The sequence below is a fragment of the Protopterus annectens genome, chromosome 7.part0 (genome assembly GCF_019279795.1).
Source record: "Protopterus annectens isolate FY-2018-M chromosome 7.part0, PAN1.0, whole genome shotgun sequence".
NCBI lineage: Eukaryota > Metazoa > Chordata > Ceratodontiformes > Protopteridae > Protopterus > Protopterus annectens.
The window spans coordinates 128,319,222-128,344,927 of record NC_056739.1 but is presented as its reverse complement, the minus strand read 5'-3'; the positions used below and the strand labels follow the sequence as shown (position 1 = coordinate 128,344,927).

The window sequence follows — 25,706 nt, the reverse complement described above, 5'->3', positions numbered from 1 at the left end:
TCTAATGCTTCTGGGTAGTGCATGTTCATTTAGGGCTTTGAGGAGGGCAGAGTTAAAGTATTACACAGCTTTGTCTAGAGGTAGGTGAGTAAGGGGAGTCCAGTTAATGAACTTTAGAGCATTAAGTAGGTTATTAGCTATGAAGTTCTTTTTGTTCCGCATTGTTTTTAGATTGGGGGGAGTGGTATGGTGGGATCTATTCCTAATCAGGTAGGTTACTTGGTGGTCACTTATACCGTCTGGGAGGCAGCCTGCTTGTTGTATGAGATTGGGGTTTGATAGCAGTATCCAGTCTAAGATGGACTGTCGTTGGGATGTCTTATCAATTCTTGTGGGGTGAGAAATAATTTGGGTAAAGCCATGTAGGTTGATATAGGAGGAGGGGTTGTAACTAGAGCATTTAGCCCAGTCTATATTACAGTCTCCGAGTAGTATGGTTTCCTGTGGGAGGGAGGTAGACATCCAGAACAGCAGGTTTTCCAGTGTAGCAATGTTATTGCCCGGTGGAATGTAGCCGCCTGCAATAATTACATCTTTTCTGGAATTTAGTTTAGCAAATATTACTTTGTTATCTTTTGTTTCATGGGTGTTGCATTCAAATTGTTCCACAGTGAGATGATTTTGGAATACTATGGCTTCACCTCCACCTTTTTTTCCCCTATTCTATCATTACGTATAATATTATATCCAGGTGGAGTGATCTCATTGCTGTGGTGTTCAGGCTTAAGCCAAGTTTCTGCCAACACCGCTATCTCTGGTTTGTATAAGGCTAGGAGAGCATGTATATCTTGAATTTTGTTGAGTATACTTCTTGCATTTATGTTTAACAGGAGGAGAGAAGAGGTAGGCCTTTTGAATAGAGCCTCTGTCCAATTTAAATTAGTTATGCTTGATGAGTTGTGACCTGGATTAGGGTGTACATCTCTACAGCAAGTGAAATTTTGGAGTAGGTGGAGGCAGAGACTATTAAGTTTGTGTAGTATTCTGGTTATTTTTTGGGAGGAGTGAAGGTTAGTTTTATAAGTTGCTTTGTTATAAGAGTATAAAAGAGGATGGGAGGAGGAGAGGTCAGATGGTGATATAGGGAAGTGTATTAGTTTGATGGCAGTGGCTGTGGAATCTGTTTGCCATTGAGTTGTGTTTCTCATATAAAGCTCAGTGTAGTAAGAGGTTAGGATGGAGAGGAGTAGAGAGATGGTGGTTATTAGGTATATTATAAGTTTTGGAGGTTGGGTATGTTGTGGGGGTTGCATGTTTTAAGTTTGTGTAGAGTGGGGTATAAGTGGGTGTACAGAGTATGGGAGGGTAAGAGTAGTATCTATAGCTGTTGTGGTAGGCAAAGGGTGAACTGATTGGGGTGTGGTGAGTTGTATATGGGGGATGGTTGGGTGGGCGGGACTAGTAATTAGTGGAGGGTGTGGCTAGTAACTATAAGTCTAAGTGTTATGGGGTGGGTGGGAATGGGGGTAGAGGAGCAGAGCAAATGGAGCAGGGCAGCACAGTCTAAGGAATCAGCAGCAGTAATCAAGGAAACCAATCAGTGGGAATAGTAGAAGAATGCAATAGAAGACAGATTTGAGCTTTAGTGTTTACTGGGTTACTGTTGCAGTAATGGTCAGCTTGGGTTCTTTAGCACAAAATCTATGGGAGGGATGGTAAGAGACCAAGCTAGGAGCAAGGCTAGAGAGGTGGGTATGGAGAGACTGGTAGGGAAAGGAGGGGTAGGGTCTGGAGAGTCTAGTTGAGAGCTGTGTGAGTGAAGGAAGGGTGATTCAAGCTGGTTGATAGGGAGCAGTGGAGGTTTGAGGGACAGCTATTAATGAAGATGGGTGAGCAAGGGAAAAGGTAGCCAAGAGGAAGGCTAGGTATGAGGGTTAGAGGGGAGAAAACCAGTTTAATGGCCAGAGAGAACCCAGGTAAGGGGGGACAGTGATTTTTTGATGCGGACTAGGAGCAATACTTTAACAAGGCTCACAGAAGGCAAAAACAGGACAGGGTAACTTATGCTTGTTATATCACATATGTTGTTCAAGGACTGCACTGCTGATGGAGATGATGTCTTCTGGTGAAGCAGCACACCTAAAGACCTAAAAACCACATCTCAAACAGTGTGTGTCAGGTACTTAGAGTAGGGACTCTCAGCACTGGTTTCGTAGAGTGGGTGGTAAAGGACTTTGCTTGGAACACTTGGCTAAGGACTTAACTCTACAGTTGTGCTAGTGGGGAGTCTTACTGGGGACCTGGAGACAGAAACAGAGGGAAACCCAGCCTCCAAGACTGAGTGTGTTTCCTGTGTGCTCTTAAAGGAAATTGTGCTCGCTGCAGAGAGCTACATCTGAAAATACTGTGTGCATCAATTTTTTGTTCCACATGAATGTCCCTAACTGGGATGTCTGTGGTGAGGATTGAGACTCCTTGATCACTGGCCAGAGCAGGGGTGTCGCAGGCTGATCTTTACTACAGTTGTTTCATCTCATCTCCATTTGAACCTATGTCACATTTTCAAAACTTTCTGTTGTAATGAAAATCCTAATTAAAAACAATGTGGTGTGTTCATTTTCAGAACACTCCCCATCCCTATTAACTTAGAACAAAAAAATATGAACATCTCCAAAAAAAAAAAAAAAAACTTTAACCTCCAAATAGGAAACAAATTGACAGCTACACTCAAGTGCATTACCTAACATAAAACTGAGGTTACCCATGCTAAAATGCATGTTACAAGCCTGTGTTTCCATTTACACTGATTGCTGTCTGTTATGTGTATTCATTTTTCAGATGTGAAAAACAGCCTAAATGCTTCCAGAAAGCAATGTTTAGCCCTACAAAAATGTGCACTGGCTATCTTTAAATAAAATGAAACTGTACACCATTGTATTAAATGCATGAAAGTATTAAGGTTGTTAGAGAGGCTCTCTCTCGCTCTCTTCCCATAATTTCAAACTTTATCTCTCACTGAACTGCTTACCATTGTACCTTTAAATGTTTAATTTTCCTCAGCACAGAATACTCAGCACTTTCAAGATGAATTGCTTCCACCTGCAGACAGCTCATCTCCATGTAAAAGCAGTCCGCAATGAACTTTTGTACATTAATTTAAACAGAATCTACAACTGCCTTCAGGTGCAGATTTCTTGAGTCCCACTAAAAATTTGCTAATGGAAATAAAAAAAAACAAAACAAGCTAATATATTTGCTGATGTAAGAAAGTTAATATTGTTCATGGCTTTCATCATTTTGTCTTATTTTTCAAGCCTATTTCCTTACAAAAAAACAATTATACCTTAATCCAAGGGCATTAATCTAGACATTCACCCTCATAGAAATAAGAGGAAAGACCACAATTCTACATATAATATAATCAGTGCACCTTTATACCCACCCCCACACCACCAGCCCAGGACTGCATCATATTAACATTAAATTTGCTTTAGACTAGTCATTTTTCTCTTGTTATACTGTAAAGCCTATATTTCTTACACCTAAAAAGTACTTGTTGAATATCTTTAACACATTCAACAGTAACTGAAAAGACCAACTCCCCCCATTTAAAATATCCCAGACTACACAGTTCACAAAACTACTTTACTATATATAACATGGAATGTATATAAAGATACTATATATAACATGCAATTTATACAAAGAAATGTTAATACAAACATTAATTAGAAAAATATTTTACTTACAGTTACTTTCTCCCCTTTGTGCCATTCTAAATATTAATGACAAAGTGGTGTATATGCCTGTCAGTCCACCCACAGTAACTCCAGTCTTTCTTGGCTACTATTCCTTGCAAAGCCATATTTCACAAATGTGACTGCCCCACATTCATTCCTAAATTCAGTGTTGCTGGTCATCTTCCTGTTCCATCTCCATCTCCCAACATTAGACTCTGGTTCAAGTCAAAGATACTCCTGATTCTTCCAATCAACTCCTGCGTTTTCTCTGTCTTCTCAATGGTTTCCTTTTGGGACACTGGAAAAGGTTTCACTGGCAAAGTCTCTCTAGGAGCTTCACTGTCAGAAGAATGAGAGCAGAGACCCCTTCTGTTTGATGGCTCCTTTTTTACTGGATTAACTATTTAATTCTTAGCCTTTTCTGCATTAAAAATTACTTTGATCCTCAAGGGGAAAAAATATTTTGAAGACAGCAGCATAGCCGGCTTTAGGCACTAGCGAACCCTGCACTCACTGGAGGACCTCAACCACAGAACATTATCTTATTTTGATATTTTGTAACATGTCAGACAAACCAATGAAAGCTAGTTCAGCAATCATGTGTACTTAATAAACCAGATAGGTAATAATAAATCTTGTTTATATCACCTTTAAAACTGAAAGGTACCTCTGGTTATGGTTAAGTGTTTTGTCAAACAACAGGCTTTATAATTTCATTAAATATTTTACCTTTGACAGTGCCTTTGGCTTAATTAAATCTTGCTGCTGGACATTCTCTCCACTAAAACAAACATTATAGTAGCTTTAGGCACCTGCAATACTGGTGACTGTGGGGGGGGGGCATCCTTTAATCACCCTTGACTGTGTGGTGAACCCCTTTAATCATCCTTGACTGTGTGGGGGTCCCATAAAAGATGCTGCATGTTGGAGAAAAATTATGAAAACAAATGTATTAATTTTCTGATTATGCTCTTTAACCAAAACTTGGTTACGATGTTATCCTGTTCCGATAAACCTGATAATCAGTGAATAAATATGAGCAAGTTAAGCTCTAAAGATCAGCAGCCCAGAGTGATTCATCTCAGTGCATATGTTGGATTCTGATCTTCAGGGATGTTCTCTTTCGGGGAGTTTTATAAATACTGTCAGAACACTAGATACTATAACTCTCAACTTTTTGTTCAAAAATGCTTGGCAAAGCCAAAAATAATAGCAGAATGAAGGCTTAAAAACTCAGGAAAACATTTTAAATGTTACTCTGATTTATGTAAAAAGTTAATAGAATAACACATTTTGAATCAATGTGCATTTCTGGGCAATAAGTAGTATGAAACTCTGATGTCTGGGATTATTAACTGTCTGTAAGGCTCTCTATTGAAATGTTGCCACTCAAAATTCCTGGTGCTGACAGGCTGAAAAAAAAGCCAGAAAATCCAGGAGAACAGTGGATCTTGAACATTGTCCTTCTCCTTTACATTTCTTTTTTGGATGGGACAAGTTGCACCTTCCACACTGCAAAAACTACATATACCAACTACAAGATTACCATACCTCAAAGAAAAGGGAATATTCCTGGAAATGGCCATCTCAGACTTAGTATATGTAAGTTTTTGGCCATTTGGTCTCCGAACTTCAGGACTCACTCTAAAGGATCTTGACAATTCAAACAGTTACCCTCTCTGTAATCCTAAATGATTTACCAGCAAATCACTTTTTTATGAGGGAGAGAGCTAAATTGAGGCAAAATTGATAACAGACTGTGAAATGAGGGACTGTGACAGGTATATATTACTCCTCTATGAGGTAAATAAAAGTGACTTACACCTGTTTGATGACTGCTAAACGGCAGTTACTGATCTGGAATGGCAGTACCAGTGTTGTAAAATGTACTGCTATTTGCAGAAATAAGAACAAAACTAATACTGCTATTACATGTGTGTTGCAGTGCAACAGTAACAAGCTGGCCATAATGTACTTTCTAACACAGACATTATCAGCACTGCCATTATGCTTGTGTGTGGGGAGGAGCAGTTACAGTGTATTTAAAGGTAACAAGCTGGCCATAATGTACTTTCTAACACAGACATTATCAGCACTGCCATTATGCTTGTGTGTGGGGAGGAGCAGTTACAGTGTATTTAAAAGTAACAAGCTGGCCATAATGTACTTTCTAACACAGACATTATCAGCACTGCCATTATGCTTGTGTGTGGGGAGGAGCAGTTACAGTGTATTTAAAAGTAACAAGCTGGCCATAATGTACTTTCTAACACAGACATTATCAGCACTGCCATTATGCTTGTGTGTGGGGAGGAGCAGTTACAGTGTATTTAAAAGTAACAAGCTGGCCATAATGTACTTTCTAACACAGACATTATCAGCACTGCCATTATGCTTGTGTGTGGGGAGGAGCAGTTACAGTGTATTTAAAAGTAACAAGCTGGCCATAATGTACTTTCTACCACAGACATTATCAGCACTGCCATTATGCTTGTGTGTGGGGAGGAGCAGTTACAGTGTATTTAAAAGTAACAAGCTGGCCATAATGTACTTTCTACCACAGACATTATCAGCACTGCCATTATGCTTGTGTGTGGGGAGGAGCAGTTACAGTGTATTTAAAAGTAACAAGCTGGCCATAATGTACTTTCTACCACAGACATTATCAGCACTGCCATTATGCTTGTGTGTGGGGAGGAGCAGTTACAGTGTATTTAAAGGTAACAAGCTGGCCATAATGTACTTTCTACCACAGACATTATCAGCACTGCCATTATGCTTGTGTGTGGGGAGGAGCAGTTACAGTGTATTTAAAAGTAACAAGCTGGACATATTTTCTTACACTTACCATTACAAACATAGATGTTACACATGATAGGTTCCTATTTTTGGTGATTTGGCTGACTGAGGATATGTGAAAACCACTGTTTATTACCAGTGTGGCTCAGTGAGTAGCACTGACTGAGTTCTTGGCTATGTGGAGTCTGCATGTCTTCCCTTGTCTGCGTGCCTCTATTCGTGTGCTCTGTTTAACTTAGCACCTCGATACATGCAGCAGGTGAAGTGGAATTCCTCCCTTTTCCCTAAAGGTGAATGTGCAGTGTGTGTGTGGCACTCGCAAACGAGTGTCGGAAAAAAATCACCAATTTTCTTCTGTCCACACACAATAATGTTGGGACACAGACATTACTCTTAAAGGTTCATAGGTAAATACTATGCTATCAGTTTCTAGACTATTAGAAAGCTAGCCAATAACCAGAGTTCAGAATTAAACTCTGTACTTTGCATCTGTTAGTAAAGACCTTAACCCTTACGCAGACTCCACTCCCTCTTCTGCGAAGCAGTAAGAAAATGCAGTTAACAAGTAATTATATTCCAAAAATAAGGCACGAGATACATGAAAATGCAGTTAACAAGTAATTATATTCCAAAAATAAGGCACGAGATACATGAAAATGCAGTTAACAAGTAATTATATTTCAAAAATAAGGCATGAGATACATCACAGAACATTCAGACACTTTGGAGTCTGGTGGCCACCATATTTTGACATGGACTTAGTGGTAACCTCTGCCCTCACCCGCACACATTCTAAAAAGCAGCCCTGCTCATGTGTGTGTGTACTGTAGGTTGCTGCAGGTTATGTGAGGAGAACTGGGGATTGTATAGTCATTAATTTCCATCACAGTCAAACCTCAGAAGTATGCAGAGGAGGTCATTATAGATTGTGTTTGTGCTTGGGACACTGTGGTCAAGGTTTCTTTTAAATTTTTCACAAACCTCAAATGTGTACAAAAAAAGTTACTACGGCTTGTGCAGGGGCAGTGTACTGCACAGGAGTAACAAAGTGGAATACATTACTGTAATTTTCTTTCAGTTTCCTTACAATCACACATCAAGCATACATACAGATTGCTGCCTTTAGGGAGAAGTAAGGAGGTGTGTTACATATATGTATGAGAGTGGTCACCATACCTCTCAAACTCAACAAAAGAAATCTGGACAAAGCCTAAAACAATGGGGGGGGGGGACAAAGGCCCATAAATGGGGATCGATTTTAAATGTTACTCAAACTTAGAAAGATGCTGAAACAACAGGATTTGTGTAGGCATGCATTTTCTGAAGGATATGAAGTATGAATCTCAAATAAATGTCATTATTTAGTCATTTTTAGTGACCTCACTCCTCTGTGATTTGCCAGAAAACCACAGATTTTATGAGGAACAGCTGGAATATTTGAGCCAAAAATCTATACAGTTGGGAGGTATGGTGGTCACTCAAAATACATGACTGTGGCCATTTGAACCAGATGGATGCACATGTAGTGATAGTCTTTTTTTCGAGGGGGGGAGGTAGGTAGGGAGGCAGGCAGTATTCCCAGATAAGATTTATGTATTCTCAAAACAACAAAATTGTCTTGTAACTTTGTAATAGGATACTATTTTGCCAGCTGTGAACATTAAAGCTTTGGGCACAACTTTTATCTACCTTGAAAGAAAAAAATAAAGACTGAAATTATTTTCTTACTCATCAGTTTTGCTTAGGCCACCATTGAATTAAAAGGTTGGAAAATGTTCTAAAATGCATCCTTGAGCATTTATGGCTTCTGGGGGTCCCAGCTTAATTTCCTAAGTGGTCATTACTGGACTGTTTTGGTCAGAAAAGTTGCGTTGAAGAGATGCATGGAAAACTAAAGTTGAACAGCAACAGAGAATGTCTTCACTTAATCATAACTTCTGTTCAAGCCATCACTGGATGAAAAAGTTTTGTAAAAAAAAAAAAAAAAAAAAAACTTTAAAATCAACTTCAGAGCATATTGAAAGTCATGGCTTCTTAAAAAGCTGAAGAGTAAGGCAAAATGTGGGAAAAGGAAGAAATAAAAAGTGAAGTACATGATGTGGGTTGCCCAAAATGGGGAAAACAGAGGGGAGCAATGGATGGGGTGTGTGTGTGTGTGTGTGTGTTTTGGCGGGGCAAGAAGCAGAAGTCAGTGCCTAGGGTGTCACTTCACCTAAATCAAGCCCTGCACATAGAGGAGTTATAATGTGTCACAGTTGCAACTAAATGTCCGTAACTGTAAATGATCTTTTGTTAGATGGACCAACATAGTGTGGTACACAGGCCAGTCTGTTTCTACTACTCCTAAAACTCTGCAGCATGAACTAAAAGGTTGCTTAAGAGGGAGGCAGTGACAGAGGAGTACTTCGATTTAAGTGTCCAGGGGACCCCTAACTTGACATTTGCTAAGGGCCCCCAAAATGCTAAACACCAGCCCTCGACAGCTGGATACAACAGCTTGAATCTCATACCTGCCTCTTTACATTCCCAGATTACTGGAATAAATTTGCTTCTCCTCTATGGTATACAGTGAATAGCCATTTTCCACAAACCTGCTGTCTTCAGTTTTTAATACTTTTCTGCCACAGTTTTTTTTCCAAGATCAGTTAGTCCTACTGGTATGACTGCATTTTTACTAATAGAGTTCCTTGGCTGCTCTCTCTTGGCCAGGATTCGGACATACACGTGATGTGTATTTTCAATTAAATCGTGCTGTGGAATACCAGTCTGGTTGCTAATTTGAACTTTAATAAACTTAATACAGTCTGTTCATAGGTTGGTACTAGGCTATCGGCCCTAGGGCCTATACAAGCCTAGCCATAACAATTCCCTGGCTATTTCTTCCCACAACATTTACTTCCCTGGACCCTTGTCTAGTAGGGCGAATGATGTGATCCCCGGGGTGAATATCCTATCTCCCATCTGTTCCTGTTCCAGTTTCTCTGGTACAGCAGAAAATCCCAGGTTCTCTCTACCATTTTAAACAGCTCAAGCTCTTGAGAATTCTCATACTCAGCATTTTCTTCATTTCAACCTCTGATTTTTGCAGTTTTATCAGTTCATCTGAACAGGTAATTAAAGCTGCTTCTATTTTTCCAGCCTTTTTTTGAGTTGGTATGTTTCTTCAGTGGTTCATTTATTACAATCAACTATTAGAACATCTGATTTATTTTTTTCTTCTAAATTACTGGAAGCCATCTCGTATATCAAAGGTTAAGCTCAGCTGTCTTTTGCTGAATAGCTGCAATATTCTTCCTAGCCAGTGCTTTCTCTTCACCTTTTCTGGTTGATTTTATTTCAAGTTCTCCAAACGTCTTTGCTGGCATCCAGGCAGTGTTCTTCCTAGTCAGTAACTGAATTTTACTCAACCTGACAGTATTACTGGCTTTTACTTCTCAGTTTCTTTCACACTGGGAGAGATTAAATTAAGCTGCGTGTGTAGCCACATTCTTTTGAGTTGGGACACAGGATATGTTTGCCTAGACATAACAAGGCTTTACTAAAGTTAATGCTGTTGTCAAAAAAGCAATTAGTAGAAAATGGGAATTAAATTCTAAACAGTTACAGATGTTTTGGGCAATATTTTAGACGTGATTTGTGTGGACAGCTGAATAGTATTAAAAATAAGGAAAAAGGGGAGGTGGAATACTCAGAAAAGGAAAGGAGCAAATTACAAAGAAACTGAATTTGTGGGACCAATACATGCGGAAGAATAATGTTCAGGAACATTGAATGAGGTTTAAGGGAAGGCAGGAAATGAGCAACTCAGGTAACATTGAAATGAAAAAAAAAAAATGCATGTATAATTACATGATGAAAACATATTACGGTTTGCTTTACTTTCCATTAATGTATGTGAATTAATATGTCAGCTTAAAGGAGAACCGCACCCACAGACTCAAAAAAAAAAAAAAAAAAAAAAAAAAACGTTTATTTCATTATGTTTTGGTCTTTCCTACATTTTAGCACCACTCTGAAAAGGTTTTTTTGAAAGCCGAGGCACCAGAGAAGTGTTACTTGTTCTTAATGGTATAGGAGTTTGAAGTTTTGCTGTTAACTTTTATTTCAGAAGTTCTTTTTTTATTTTAATAAATCAGTCTGTACTAAACTGAGTGAATTCATCTGGCCTGGAACTTGTGGTGTGAGGTTTTTAAATATTTTTATACATAATTTTTGAGTCTGACCACACGGGGTCTGGCATCTTGAAATAATTCTGATTGTTAGTCTGCCTCTAGGTATCCCACACTTCAGTGTTTTTCTGTAAAAAATTACATCACGCAGACCTTTTTCTTCCTAAAGTTTGTGTCACTGCATTGATTTTACATGCATACACTGCTGCCTTTCAGTCAGTTTTAAGTATCATTTCATGGCGTTCAATGACTACTTAAAACACAAACAGTGCAAATGCCACAGAACAGACTTTCAAAGTGCTTTTTATTGCTGCTTCTTTTTAGAATGGCTAAACTGCAGTCTTTTGTGAAGCCTGAAATGAACTACTTTGACTCATCTCCCATCCTCCTTCACACCTAAATTCCCTTGTTGTCAAAGTGCTAAGGGGTAATTTGAGCTGTTACTTGCTGTGATTGACAGCTCACAGCAGGAGATTTAACTCATGTACTGTTTCCTTGTTCTAGGCCTTTACTTTCTGTATGGATACGGACTTCACAACATGGGTGGGTTTTTAGGACGGTCATGATGATGTCAGTTTGGCAAGGGAATTGGCCAGAAAACTACCTGCTTTCAGTGGCCTTGATGACATTGGTGAATTGAAGACTGCAGTAAGTTTTTCCAGGGCGGGATAAAAGTTTTTTGAAAGTGAAACCATCATAGTACAGTAAGGTACTGTTCTAGTGGAGAGAAACAGAAAATTTAAAATATTTTAAATGTTGTAATGTTGTTTATTCATAGCAACGACAGTAAATAAGGAGAAAAAGGACTGAAGCATTTAATAATAAAATCCTGTTGTCCTTTAACAAAGATGTTTATAAAATACAAAAAACAAAACAAAAATAAAAAAACACACCAAGTTAGATTATTGCATTCTGTCATTTTTTTTTACCCCTAACTCAATATATAACGATTCCTTCTGGTTACTCTATGAACATTATGATCGTCACTTCTCATATACAAGTTAAATATATTCTGCCAACACTAAATGAGACAGGTCTCATTTTATAAACATCTTTTTTAACAGATTTACGTGTTTTGCCCTGTCATAAAATGGCAGTGAAGTTTGGGACAAAATTGCTGCATACCATAATGTAATATTTCAAGGTGGCAATTGCATGGGATAATCTCGGATGTTCATATGAAACTGTCAATACAGCCATTCAGGAGTACACCAGGAAAGTACCAGCCTTTTTCCCTGATGAGCCATTTTCACATTCTATAATAAAAAGTTATGTCTTACCACAACCTGGTATCTGTGCTGTCTTCCTTTATTCATCCTCACAGCAGGATCTCGGATCCGGCTCGGCCACTTTCACAGACTTGGATCCAACTCTCAAGCTCCTCTCCCTCATACACATAATACCATGTTATCCACCAAACTACCTCAGATCGAGTTTGCCAAACCCGGTCATGCCACACACACACACACACACACACACACAAACACAAAAGCCCAGCAGAAGAGGCTCAGACACAGGACAAACTGTCCTGAGTTCATTCAGGTTCCTCAAGAAGCAAGGCAGGGGATGGTTGGATGAGAAAATGAGGATGAATGAAGGAAGACAACACATAATGCCAAGTTATGGCAAGACATAACTTTTTAATCTAATGTAATCTGATGCATCTCCTTCATTCACATACACAACAGGGTCAGAGTCCCCAGATACGAGAACCTTGTGTGGCTCTCATGGAAGGACATGCTGGAGTACCATTGAACTAAAGGAAGCCATACTCCTGGAAATAACTTCCAATTTGTAATGAGACACAAAGGTGTGATTATTAGACCATGTTGCTGCCGCATAAATGTCATCAACCAAGGTTATAGCATAGAAAGCTGATGAAGTAGCCATGGCTCTCGTAGAATGTGCCCTAGGGGGTTTAGATAACTGCAACCCTCTGAAAGGATAAGTGAAGGAGATGTAATCAGCAACCCATTTTGCCAAGATAACTTTCGATACTGCTTGTCCAAGTCAGTTCAAAGAGAAGGCTATAAAAAGTTGGTCAGACTTTCTATGTTGCTTGGTCCTGTGTAAATAAAAACAGAGTTGTCTGCGAACATCTAACAGGTGAAGAACATATTCCCCTTTTTTGAAAAATTGAGAAAGAACACTGGAAGATGACTGGACTAATTAATACTGCTTTCTGTAGTCACTTTAGGCATAAAGGATAGATAGTACATAAGGAAACTCTATCCTTATGGAATAGGATGCAAGGAGGCTTAAAAGACAGGGCCTGGAGCTCAGAAATAGTCTTGGTAGGAGTGTGCATCACCAAGACAGCCCTTTTCCATCAAACTTCATATCGCAAATAGATGTGGGTTCAAAGGGGCCCTGTGTCAATGCCTGTAGCACCAGTGTAAGGTGCCAAGGAGAAGGATTCCTAATGGAGGACCTAAATAAGAAGACGCCCTTCATGAAAGATTTATATAATCTGAACATGAACAAGGAACGAGTTTGATTAGCCATGTGAAAATTAGAAATGGCAGTTAAATGTAGCTTAATAGTAGAGAAACTAGCACCCTCGAAGAATGTAGAGAGAAACAGTAACACGTCTGAGACCAGTGCTAAGAAAGGACCAATATTCTTGTTGGTATCCCAAACAACAAATCTCTTCCACTTACTATTGTAAACCTTCTTAGTGGAAGCCTTTTGCGATGTTACAGGAATTCTTCTGACCAGAGACTGAAACCTGGACTGTTTAATCAAGGTCAGAAATGGAGAAAACCAAGCAGTTAATTTCAGGGTTTGAAGTTTTGGGTGTTGGGTCCCGGACGGGTGAGACAGGAGGTCCTGAGTAGATCCTAGTATTCATGGAGGATACTTCAGGTGAGAACATAGGACGGGGAACCACACTTGGCGAGAGCAGAAGGGGGCAATAAGGATGACTGAACTCTTCAATCTACTTGCCTTGTGAAGAAATTTTGGAATGAGTGGGAATGGCGGGTAAGCATATAGGAGACCCAGTGGCCAATCATGGACTTCAGCCTCCCTTGGGGACTCCCCCAGAGGAGAGATAGTACAGTTTTGTACCTACCATAAATGTAGATGTCCGAACTGGATAGCATCTGCAGTCATAACAAATGGGTTGTCCTGTCGTCAGGCAGCCCTTCGGTCGGCCGGATTCCAAAGTCTGGGTCCGGCCGCTGATGTCGCACTTCACCCGACGTCATCTCTGCTGGTCTTTGGGTATAAAGGCATCAGCCGACGCCATTTTCCTCAGTGTTTCTTGCCCCAGATGCCAATTGTCCTCTTGGAAAGCTAAATTTTGGATAAATGCCAATGTTTCCAAAATAGTAGAAGGCAAATGCAAAAAATAAACATGTATGTACATATATACAAACAAATACACCATAAGAGACTCCCCCCCCCAGCTAGCTATTAGGAGGGTAAATACCCTAGGAGTACCACAGAGGGGAAGGAGGGAGGGTAATCCTGACTGCAGATGCTATCCAGTTCGGACATCTACATTTATGGTAGGTATAAAACTGTACTATGTCCTTCATGGATGCATCTGCAGTCATAACAAATGGGTAGAATACCATAGCCAAACTAGGGGAGGAGGAATAAAAATTATGGTGTAGTCAGGATCCCTTGCAGTACAGCAGTGGCAAACCCTGCTCGGGATCTAGAATATAGAGGTAAATTATAATGCTTGGCAAATGTATGCACGGAGGTCCAAGTAGCCGCCTCAATAATGTCCTTGGTTGCTACTCCTCTTAAGAAAGCCGTGGTAGTGGCTATAGCCCTTGTAGAATGAGGTCTTATGTTCTGTGGAATTGGTTTTCCATGGTAGGAGTAACAGAATCTTATGCAATTTCCTATCCATTTGGAGATTGTCTGTTTGGAAATTGCTTTTCCTTCCCTTCCTGTTGCATAGGCTACAAAGAGCTGGTCAGTTTTTCTGTTACCTTTGGTTCTGTCCAGGTAGTAGCGTAACTGTCTATGTACATCCAAGGTATGCATTATTCTTTCACCTCTGTTTTGTGGATTGGGAAAGAAAGTAGGTAGGTGGATTGCCTGGTTTAAAGACACTCTGGATACCACCTTAGGCATAAATGTAGGATTAGTTCTCATGGACACCCTATCTTGATGGAAGATTAGGAAGGGTTGCACTGCCATTAAGGCCTGTAGTTCCGAAACCCTCCTTGCTGAAGTAACAGCCAGTAGGAAAGCAGTTTTCCATGACAGGTGTTGTAGGTCTGCTGTTGCTGCTGGTTCAAACGGAGGGAGTGTCAACTTTTCTAGTACAAAATTCAAGTCCCATGCTGGTAATGGTGGTTTCCTAGGAGGTTTTACATTCTTGATCCCTCTGAGGAACTGCCTGAGTAGAGGATGTGAAAAGACAGGAGGATCAAAGCTGTATTCTGCTGAAATAGCTGATGCATGTATCTTGATGGAGGAATAGGACAGGCCTGTATGTAGAAGCTCTGCCAAGTACTCCAGAATGTTAGCAATATCTATGTTCGACACATCTTTTCCTCTTTCAGTACTCCAAATGACAAACCTTTTCCATTTTCCTGCATAGTTCCTTCTTGTTGAAGGTCTGCGGGCTTCAAGGATAATGTCTTTAACCCTTTGTGAAAGGTCTGGGTTAGTTACTGCTATGTGATGTTCCAGGCAGTCAGTTGCAAGGTTTTTAGGTTTGGATGTATGATGTTGTAGTTGTTCTGAGTTAACATCAGGGGCATCAGGGGTATTGACCACATTTTCTCCCGAGACATGCTCCTCAGCAATGGGTACCAGTGTTGTCTTGGCCAATTCGGAGCTATCAGAATTATCCTTGGACATTCCTCTTTGATTTTCAGTAGTACCTTGTGCATCAAGGGAAGAGGTGGAAATGCATATGCTGTCAGGCCTTTCCAGCTGAAGGATAGAGAGTCCACCTTCCATGCAAGTGGGTGGAATGTCCTTGTGCAGTATTTTTTTTTTTTTGAGCTGGTGATTTTGTGGGGAAGCGAATAGATCTATTTCTGGCATTCCCCATTTCTTTGTGATGGCCTTGAAGATGTCCGGGTGTAGCATCCATTCGTGAGCATCCAAGGTGGTTCTGCTTAAAATGTCTGCTAGGGTGTTCTCTTTTCCCGGTACAAATATTGCCTGTAACTGGATGTTGTAGCTGAGAGCCAGATTCCAAAGGTCCAAAGTCATTCTGCATAGGGGATAAGAATGAGTGCCTCCCTGTTTGTTGATGTACCACATGACTGTGGTGCTGTCTGTCCTTATCATCAAATGGCCTTCTTTGAGGAATGGTCTGAATTTTAGGATTGCCAGTTTTACTGCCAGCATTTCTTTTTGGTTTATGTGCAGGTGCAGCTGGTCCTGAGTCCACAGTCTTTGTACGCATTTGTCCAGCATGTGTGCCCCCCATCCTAGGTCTGAGGCGTCCGTTGTGATGGTTTGGTTTGCTTGAAATTTGTGGAAGGGTAAGCCTGGGTTTGACTGGCATGCCCGAGCCCACCATAGGAACTCCTGTTTTAAGCATGGGATTAGTGGTATTTCTGTTTCTAAGCTGTGCCTGTGTTGAGACCATAAATTCTTTAGGTACCACTGTAACTTTCTCATATGCAGTCTGGCATGTGGGACCAAGATTATGCATGATGCCATGAAGCCCAAGGCCTGCAGAACTTTTCTTGCTGTTAGTTTGTTCTGCTTGGTTAATGCCAAGAAGTAAAGAGGGAGCTCTTTGTTTTTCTGCAGTTAGGAATGCCATCTGTTTTACTGTGTCCAATTCCGCGCCCAAGAAGGTTCTTGTCTGGGATGGTATCAGCCTTGACTTTTGTAAATTGACTGTGTATCCCAGGGCTTGTAGCAAGTAAATGACCCTTTGTAAATCTGTTGTCAGCTTGCTTTTGTTGTCCGCTTGTAACAGGCAGTCGTCCAGGTATGGATAAATTTGGATTCCCTGTACTCTGCAGTGAGCGATTACTGATGCCAGGCATTTTGTGAATACTCTGGGCAGTAGATAAGCCAAAGGGCAATGCTGAGAATTGATAATGCTCTGATCCTGCAAGAAATCTGAGGTATCTTCTGCAATTTGGTTGAATGGGGACGTGCAGGTATGCCTCCTTGAGATCTAGAGTTACCAGCCAACACTCCTTGCCCAGCATGGGAAGAAGTTGCTGTAGGGTCAGCATTTTGAATTTTGGGACGATGATGTATGTGTTTAAGATGGACAGGTCGAGAATAGGTCTCCAGTTTTTCTCTTTTCTTGGTACTAGGAAGAGTCTGGAGTAGAATCCTTTGCCCTGTTCTGTTATTGGCACTCTTTCCACAGCTCTCATCTTTATTAATTCCGCTATCTGGTGCAGGGCTTCTATTTTTGATTTGGGGGCAGGTTTGGCATTCCTCTTTTACTGGTAAAGTGTGGAAGTGGAACCGGTAGCCTTGGTCTATGGTTTGCAAAATCCACTTGTCTTTTGTGATATAGTGCCAATTTTTCGAGAATAAGGCTAACTTTCCGCCTAATGGTGCTGCTTTTGCTCCCTGGTAGGCGGAGTCAGAGCCAAGTCACTGTGATTGTCCTGTTGCAGTGGCAGTGGTTGTGTCTGTGCCTCGGTTATTGCCTTGCCACTGTCGCCCTCTGTAGGCACCTCCTCTGGATTGATTTCTGCCCCTAGAGCGCCTGTTCCTGACCCTTTGTGATCTTGTGGAGTCAGGAAAGGACCAATTTTGGCAGGCCAGTTCCTGCTAAACCTTGGGGCTGAACCTGTAGGAAATCTTTAACTGTTTGTACAGATTTTGCCTTCTCTTCCATTTTCTTCATTACCTGCTGGGCAGGTTCCCAAATAGACTGGCCTTATCCATAGGAGCATCCAATAGCTTAGCTTTAACATGATCCGGTAAGACCTGTTCTTTCAACCATGCATGCCTTCTTATTACTGTGCCAGTCATGGCTGATCTAAATGAAGCCTCCAGTGCATCATAGCCACATTTTAAAGAATGGTTACTAACCTGTTGGATGTTATTCACCATTTCTAATACATATTTCTTATCTAAAGATTCATCAGAGGACAGCTTTTAATTAACTGATCAAGCATAAACTCTTGGTATTGGATCATGTGAAACTGACAGTTTAAAGCTCTAGCTGAGAGAGTAGCAGAGGTGTAGACTTTTTTCCCCCATCTCTAAGGACCTGGATTCCCTTTCAGAGGGAATAGGGTTTTGCTGTGGTCGAGGCTACTGCCTTAGGCCCCTGGGATATAGTTTCGGGTCTGCAAGTGGGGCCTTGTATAGGTGGTGATGAGTGTCTGGCACCCTGTAAAATCTATCTGGTTTGGCAGGGGCTGGAGGTAAAGAATCAGGTGCAGTGCAGACATCATTAAATGCATCGTCCACAACAGACAGGACAGGAGGTATAGCTAAGGGCCTATGTTGTGGTAAGTGCAGAAAAGTCCTAAGCCTTTTTCTTGAATCTGAGAAATCTTGTCCCTGCCATTGGAATTGTTCTCTCATGGCATGTAAGGTTTCCCCAAAGGAGAATTCCTCTGGTGGAGAGGCAGCTGGAATGGATTCTTCAGCATCTGAATCTTCATAATTGGGAAAAGGAGCCTCTGGCTGGTCTGTAATGTCTGAGTCATCCGCAGAATCATCAGAGGACACAGGCTCGGGGGGCTCTGCTCTAGGTCTCTTTTCTGGAGGCTGAGAGGCCCTGTCTGGGTGAGATTGGGATCCCCTAATTAAGGATATTAAATCTTCTGCCAGAGTAAGCATTTGTGAACTAGAAGTGGGCCTGAGTGAGGGTGGTTTAACAGGCACTGATTTAGTTGATTTGGCTGCTTTAGCCCTGGCAAAGGCCTTAATAGACATGGCTGCAGGAGGCCTAGCAGCACCACGTGCTGGAGTAGAGATATCCAAAGGGATGGTGTCTGATAAATCAGTAGGAACCACAGTTGTAGGCAAAATTTCTGAGGCTGATTCAGGTAAGGTAACAGGAGCCTCAGTAGTAGTCATGGATTCGGCTGAAGACTGACCAGTTTTCTCGGTTTCGGCCGAAACCGAGACACTCGCGGCTTGCTTAACCGTGGTTTCGACCGAAACCGCGGACCGCGAGTGTCGGTCTTTTTCTTTGCGTTTTTTAACAATTTGGGTAGTCGGAGGATCCGACGGCATAATGTACGCAAAATCTGAGCCGAAAAACTGTTCAGCAAACTCCGACCGACGCCTAAGCGTTCGTCGGTTGAAGGAAGCACAGGCCGAACAGGCTGCTACGTCGTGGTCTGGGCCTAAGCAAGGCAAACAGTAAGAGTGGAAATCTTTATGAGGTATTTGTTTCCCACAAGTTAAACAGTTATTGACTTTTTCTGACATCGGCTGAGGCAAGAAAGAGTCCCCAACGGGGTACTTAGCTTTTTAGAAGTCTTCGAAGTATTATTCGGTAGTAGTAATCTCTGGATCTGACTGACCGGCACTTGCGAACAGCTTCTGCTTCGGGCGCCACGCGGCAAGAAAGACTGAGGAAAATGGCGTCGGCTGATGCCTTTATACCCGAAGACCAGCAGAGATGACGTCGGGTGAAGTGCGACATCAGCCGAAGCCGGACCCAGACTTTGGAATCCGGCCGACCGAAGGGCTGCCTGACGACAGGACAACCCATTTGTTATGACTGCAGATGCATCCATGAAGGACATCAGTGTGAAATACCTGCTCCATTTGTTGTTGAGGTGAGAGGCAAAGAGGTTGCAGCAAGGTTAACCCCCCCCCCAACTGCTAAAGATCATGCTTGCTACTGATAGGTTGAGGGACCACTCGTGTGGGGTCAGAAGCGACCTGCTGAGTGTCTGCCAGATTGCTGGTCTTCCCTGGGATGTGCATTGCAAGTAGAAGACTGTCTGAAGAGATTGCCCAATCCCACACTCTCATGGTTTCCCTGCACGGAAAGAACAGGTTTCCTCCTTGCTTGTTAATGTATTAGACAAGTAACACGTTGTCGGTGTGTGTACTGCAATAGTCCCCAGAGGGAGAACATCCTGAAAGGCTTACAACGTTAGGACAGTTCTCATCTCTAGAATGTTGATATGCAAATTGGTCTTGGGAGTCGACCACATGCCTTGGACCATCTTCCCATTGTAATGCCCCCACACCCATCCCAAACTGGGAAGCATCTGTGGTCACGGTGGCTGTCGGACAATCGCTGACAAAGGGTCTGCTGAGAATAATATTGTCGGAATGAATCTACCAACTGACATGACATTTGCAGACAGGTGTCAATTTGATGTTAAGGGACAAGGGCTGAGATGGAATGGACCACTGATTGGCTAGTGTCCACAATAGGACCTCCATGAAGAACCTGGCTAGGAGGACTAAAAGAATGGCTGCAGACATGGACCACAACACCTACAGGATCAAACAAGCGGAGGGGGCTGGACTGGCTAATAACTGCTGGACTTGATTTCTCAGGATGATAACACGTTGTAGGGGAAGCGAAACTATCTGCTGTCTGGTGTTGAGCTGTGTACCAATGAACTCTAGGTTCTGGACAGGAGTAAGGTTGGACTTGTTCATGCTGATGGTGATGCCCAGGGATTGTGCTAAATGAAGTAAGTGGTCGCTGGCTTGAATCAATCGATGCTTTGTGGAGGCAGTCAGGAGCCAATCGTCTAAGTAAAACACCTGGAATCCCTTGAGCCTCAGGTGAGCAGCTGCCACTGCCATGCATTTGGGCAACACCCAGGGGTCTGTGGTGAGTCCAAAGGGCAGTGCTCTGAACTTGAAATGACTGGCTCCCAGCCAGAAGCACAGATACCTCCTGGAGCATCTATTTTGATGTGATAGTACATGTCGTTGAGCTCTACCAAGCACATCCAGCCATCCTTGTGCAACAATGACAGAATGGACTGAACCGTAACCATTCGTAACCTCGCTTTCTTTACGTATTTGTTTATCTTGCTGAAATCCGGAATAGGTCTTATTTGCCCTGTCTTTTTTGACATTAAAAAGAAATGGGAGCAGGTTCCAAATCCTCTCTCTTCTGTTGGGACCTCTACCTCCTGGATGACTTTTTTTAAAGCAGCTGTTGGATTTCCTGCTCTGCCTGCTTCCACTGACCGGGTGGCACATCTAGGAGGGGGAAGGTAATAGGGGATATAGTAATCTCTGGATACAACACTTAGCACCCAGTGGTTTTGTCTCAATTGAGTCCAGGTTTCTGGGTGCAAAGCCATCTGTCCCCCAACTGCCTCCAGAGACTGACAGTCAGGCAGTGCCTCAGGAGCGTCGGCAAGGCTTATCAGAAGGGGATTCCCTAAAGCACTGGTTTTGCAGACTCCCTCTGTCTTTAGGGCAGCATCTACGATCAAACCCTCTTACTCTATCCCTACAGGAGGGTTCTCCGCCCGGGTCCTGAAAAGGCCCTTGGGATTTGCAGAACCGTATCTTCTTGCCTACACGCTGGTTTCTGGAAAAAGATCTCTGGGGGGGGGGGGGTGGTGTACAAAACTTGATTCCAACAGCAGAAAGGGTCTTCCTGTCCTTTTCACTGCACGTGAGGGTGTCTCTAACCGAAGGCCCAAAAAGGGAGGAGCACTGACAAACAATGTCTTAAAGGGCTACACAAAACCACACAGCCTCATCCAGGCATGCCTCCTTACAGAAAATCCTGAACAGGATGCACAAGAGGTGCCCTCCATGGTATGGAGAGTAACCTCATCGAAGAACATGCAACAGATGAAAGAGTGACCAGCTTGGGAGAAACCTTCTTAAATTCCTGCACAGGCATGGACTCGGAAGGAACCCATCAGTTCTTTGACCAGATCCCTCTGTAGCTGACTAAAATTTGCTAGGTAGCTTAATAACCTCAGTGGAAAAGTTGCCAAGGCATAAACGGACTTCCCAATTCTGTCCAACACTCTGGACTCCTTGTTCGATGGTTGGACATTGGCGGTCTCCTCTGCCAGCTCTTTCTTGGTGGCATCGACCATGGGGCCCTTGCTCCAGTGCTTCCTGTCTGTAGGTGGTACTAAAATCCTACCGGGCCGCTTACATATGGGCTCGATGATATCTGGCTTCTTCAATGCATGGCAAGACATGACTACCAGGGCATCTGCCGGAGGGAGTCATCCAGGATGTAGATGGGCCTGTCCCAAACACCTCTAAGAGAACTGACTCTTCGGGGGAAGGAGGGTTGGGCAAACCACCCACCTTTCTGCTTCAAAATTTCTAAAATGTCACTGAAGGAGACATCCTCAGGTGGGGATTGGTGGAATCCTTCTCCCTCATCGAAGTCAGTATCCTCAGTTAAGGACTCCTGGGAGGTACTCCAAGTACCTCCTTTTACATGTCCTCTTCAGAGGAACCTCCTCAGTGGGGTATGCTGGGGAGGTATCAGAACAGGGGGATCCCTCCTGAGCAGGGAAGTCTTGGGGGCCACTTGGGATGGGAAGACTCATGACAGGACATGAGAGAGAAAGGCCTGGATCCGATGGAGGTACAGAAGCAGATTGAGGAGCTTGTACGGTCGAATCTCCAACCTAGGAGAAGACCCTCTCCAAATCCTGAAAGCCAAAGGGCCAGGCAAAGCCCTATTTGAATTAGTCCGGAGCTGAAGCCACTGACGAGAAGCAGACAGGACTTACACTGGATCCAAGCTACTGAGTGCCGAAGCCCCCAAGGGAAGGGACGGCTCAGTAAAGGACAAAGCCAATCCCAGTCCCCCAGATCAGACACTGAAGCCATGGCTCAGAGACTCACTCTGTTCCAACAAGGTCAGAGTGGGGCTAATCAAAGGAATACTCTGCATCGAGGAAGGGAGCTTCCTCTGCACTGAGTCAGACACATACAGTAGTCCTGAATCTCTAGGCTCCGAAGCTAGGGAATGGATTGGAGGAGTCTGGACAGAGTGACCCAGGTAGCTCATGGATCTGACAGGGGACAGAGTGGGAACTATCCCCATTTGGATCTGGGCCTTAAGTACCCTCCTCACTATCCTGTCCATGTCCTCTTCGAACAAGCTTCTCAAAGACCTGGAAGAAGCTGAGAAGGGGGACCAGGAATGCTTAGATTTGGAGGACAGGGTTGGAGACTAACTCAATGTCCTCAGATCCAGAGGCCTAGGATCCAAAGTAGGTCTCAACGTCGGAGTAGGGGAAATAGAAATAATCTCCCCTGGATACGAAGGGGCAGTAAGATCCGAACAAAAAGCAGACTGCTGTGGATCCGAAGGAGTCAGATCCACAGACGACTTTGGCTTTTTAACAGAAAGAGAGTCCCTCAGGGAGGCAGGGAGGGACCTCCTCTTAGACTCCTTAGCTGAAAGAGAAGAGAATGAAACCAAGGTAGGAGTCAGAGCCTCAACCAAGGAAGGAAGAAGGCCACTAAGAAAAAGTTTGTTCCATCTGTCTGCCAGAGCCCGAGGGTTAAATGCAGCACAGACAGAACACTCAGCATTTCAGTGGTCAGCTCGCAGGCAATACAGCACTCCTTGTGGGCATCCTGGTTGGGGATTTTGTGCCCTCAAGAAGTGCAGCGCTTAAACTCGGGAACCAGCTTGTTGGACATGGTGAAGCCCACCAAAAATAACTGACAAGAAGAAGAAAGGAAGGAAGGAAGGAAGGACAGCATGGAACAGAACACCATAAGCTACTGCTAAATTAAACTAACTACAAACTTTAGGCTTCACACTTAAGCTCTAAATTAAGCGAATAGCAAGAAGAAAGCAGATTTTTTTTTTTTTTTTTTTTTTTTTTTACCAGAGATAGCAGAAGAGAACGGAGCAAAGCTTCACACTCACACACACTAGAGAGAGTGAGGAAGAAGAAGAAACTGACAAAGGCACTTACAAAACGACCAACAAATTCTAATGCTTGAGAGAAGGAATCCACATCTGACTCGCAGGAGTGGCAAACAAGACATGGGGTAGTTGGGTAGATGCAGGGTATTATGGGTACAAGGGAAGAGCTTGAGAATCAGATCCAACCCTGTGGAAAGTGGCCGAGATGGATCCGAGACCTTGTCATGAGGGTGAATAAAGGAGACAACATCAGATATCAAGCTTTAAATCCATTAAGAAAAACTGGTTCAACTGCACACATTTCTGAAGCATTACTTTACAAAGAACAGTCAAAAAACAAAACATGGACAAGTTGAACAAATACAGAAAATCTACAGCCAATTATATAAATGCATACACACACACATCCTGGTTGTACTACACACTACTGCCCTTGCCTTCACCAAAACTGAAACATGTCTATGTTAGAAAAGTGCAGAAGGACATTGGTAAACTAAGCAATTAGCCACCCTGTGGAAAAAAGCACCCCCAAGAAGCTGAACTTTCCAACACTTACTGGATCCACCAGCACTGACTGCTCTATTCAAATGCTACACACAGCACCAACTTATTGTTCATCACACAACATTGCTGAGTTCCTATTTACAAATCAGAGTTTGAATTAATAAAAAGTATGCTTTCTCCACACCTTAGGGATGGAACGGGCTGCCTGAAGAATTTTTCTGCGATGGTGATGATCTGTAACTCCAATCTCTTGCAGGTCTGACTCTTCCATAACATTGCTACCCTGTAAGAATAAAAGAAGAGAAAAGTAAGTGAGTCAACCTCCTGTGATACTCTGAAAAACAGACCATAATATCACCAAAACAAGTTATGCTGCTTCAGCAGTGTGTTTCCTTCAAAGCAAAAGGATTACAATTTGTGTGTTCCACATGGATGGTGCACCACAAGCTTCCTGGTGGTATAACCATAACCTCTTACACTATATACTTAAAGGTTACTAATTTCCTTTCTATTTTTAATAACACCTTTATTGAATTATCACTTGTGACACAGGCAAATTTATATTCATATAAAAGTAATTAAACTATATTAACATAACATTATACTTCACATATATTGCTTTATATCATACAACCTAAGCAATATTACATAAATTATTCAATTCCTGCTTTTTCAACATCTTCAGTAAACCATCACTTACCATATACCCAATCATCCACTTACATAAATGAAAACAAACCACACCGACACAATCCTAGTCGCAAGCATTTTACATCACGAACCATACTGACACACTCAGTTCAAACATTACATATCACTTATAATGTAACCAATCTTTCTCACTCAAACGTTGCATAGCTCATTTAAGTCCTGCTGTCTTTTAGGTCTCATTTCTCCCTTATATGTATTGTTCCCACAATTACTATTTTTCCTATGCAGTTTGCTCCTACACTGTTCTAAAGATTTTAATTCCATTTGTTTTACCTCTGTTAATGCTACTAGTTTCTTAATATTATACAACTGATCTACCCAGAACCAGGATTTGATACCTTTGCCATAGGTGACTATATATATCATATCTCTTACCATTTAAAACACTTCCACATTTCTCCCAACTGCCTTGCTACCCTTTCTTCCTTGTAGTTTTACCTAGTTTCATCTCAATCACCTCTTATATCTGAGGCTCCTGTTCAATTTTCTATTCTTTAGTAATCACTTTTTTAGCTACTAGAAGAAACAAGGTGATTAATGCCTTGATATGTTCCCTTACCACCAAGCCGTCTATCCAGCTCTTCACTCCCGGTTATTTTCTCGACAACCTTGTCAATATTCTGATTTAAAGCTGGTTAGTTTTGTGCAGGATCCAAAACATGGGTTGACAATTTCCTATTTGATCTTGTCTGCAACTCCACCAGCTTGCCTCCACTTCTAGAAACATCTTCTAGAAACATTTTATTAAGTCTATGTGATGTAAAATGCTTTATGAAGGCACTTCCATCCAAGCAAACTGAATTTTCTAGACATGGTTACATTACAGATTTCCTGCCACTTGGAACTTAAATCTCCCTTTTCTATTTTTTCCCAATTATGTATTGTTTCCCCTTTAGCCTTAAATCTTATCTTACTACTGTGTGCATCTCCTGTTACATTGTCTGTGGTTTCAAGGACAGACCCAGGCTGATCTTTATCTGTACTATCCACTCCAAGATTTCTTTCTTTAGGTGACACAGGAGGAGGACATATGTGACCAGGGGATGAGAATGTTGGGACCTGGTGGATTTTAGGTAACCC

At 42.2% G+C, this 25,706-nt stretch overlaps 1 protein-coding gene across 1 annotated transcript in view; it reads right to left on the bottom strand.

The window, feature by feature from the left end:
* ANKS1A (ankyrin repeat and sterile alpha motif domain containing 1A) overlaps window positions 1-25,706 on the bottom strand; it is a 3,005,277-nt gene that overhangs the window by 794,695 nt on the left and 2,184,876 nt on the right. Inside the window, exon 18 of the mRNA XM_044076145.1 lies at window positions 24,100-24,198. Within this exon, the coding sequence (XP_043932080.1) occupies window positions 24,100-24,198 (99 nt within the window). The remainder of the gene's footprint in view (window positions 1-24,099; window positions 24,199-25,706) is intronic.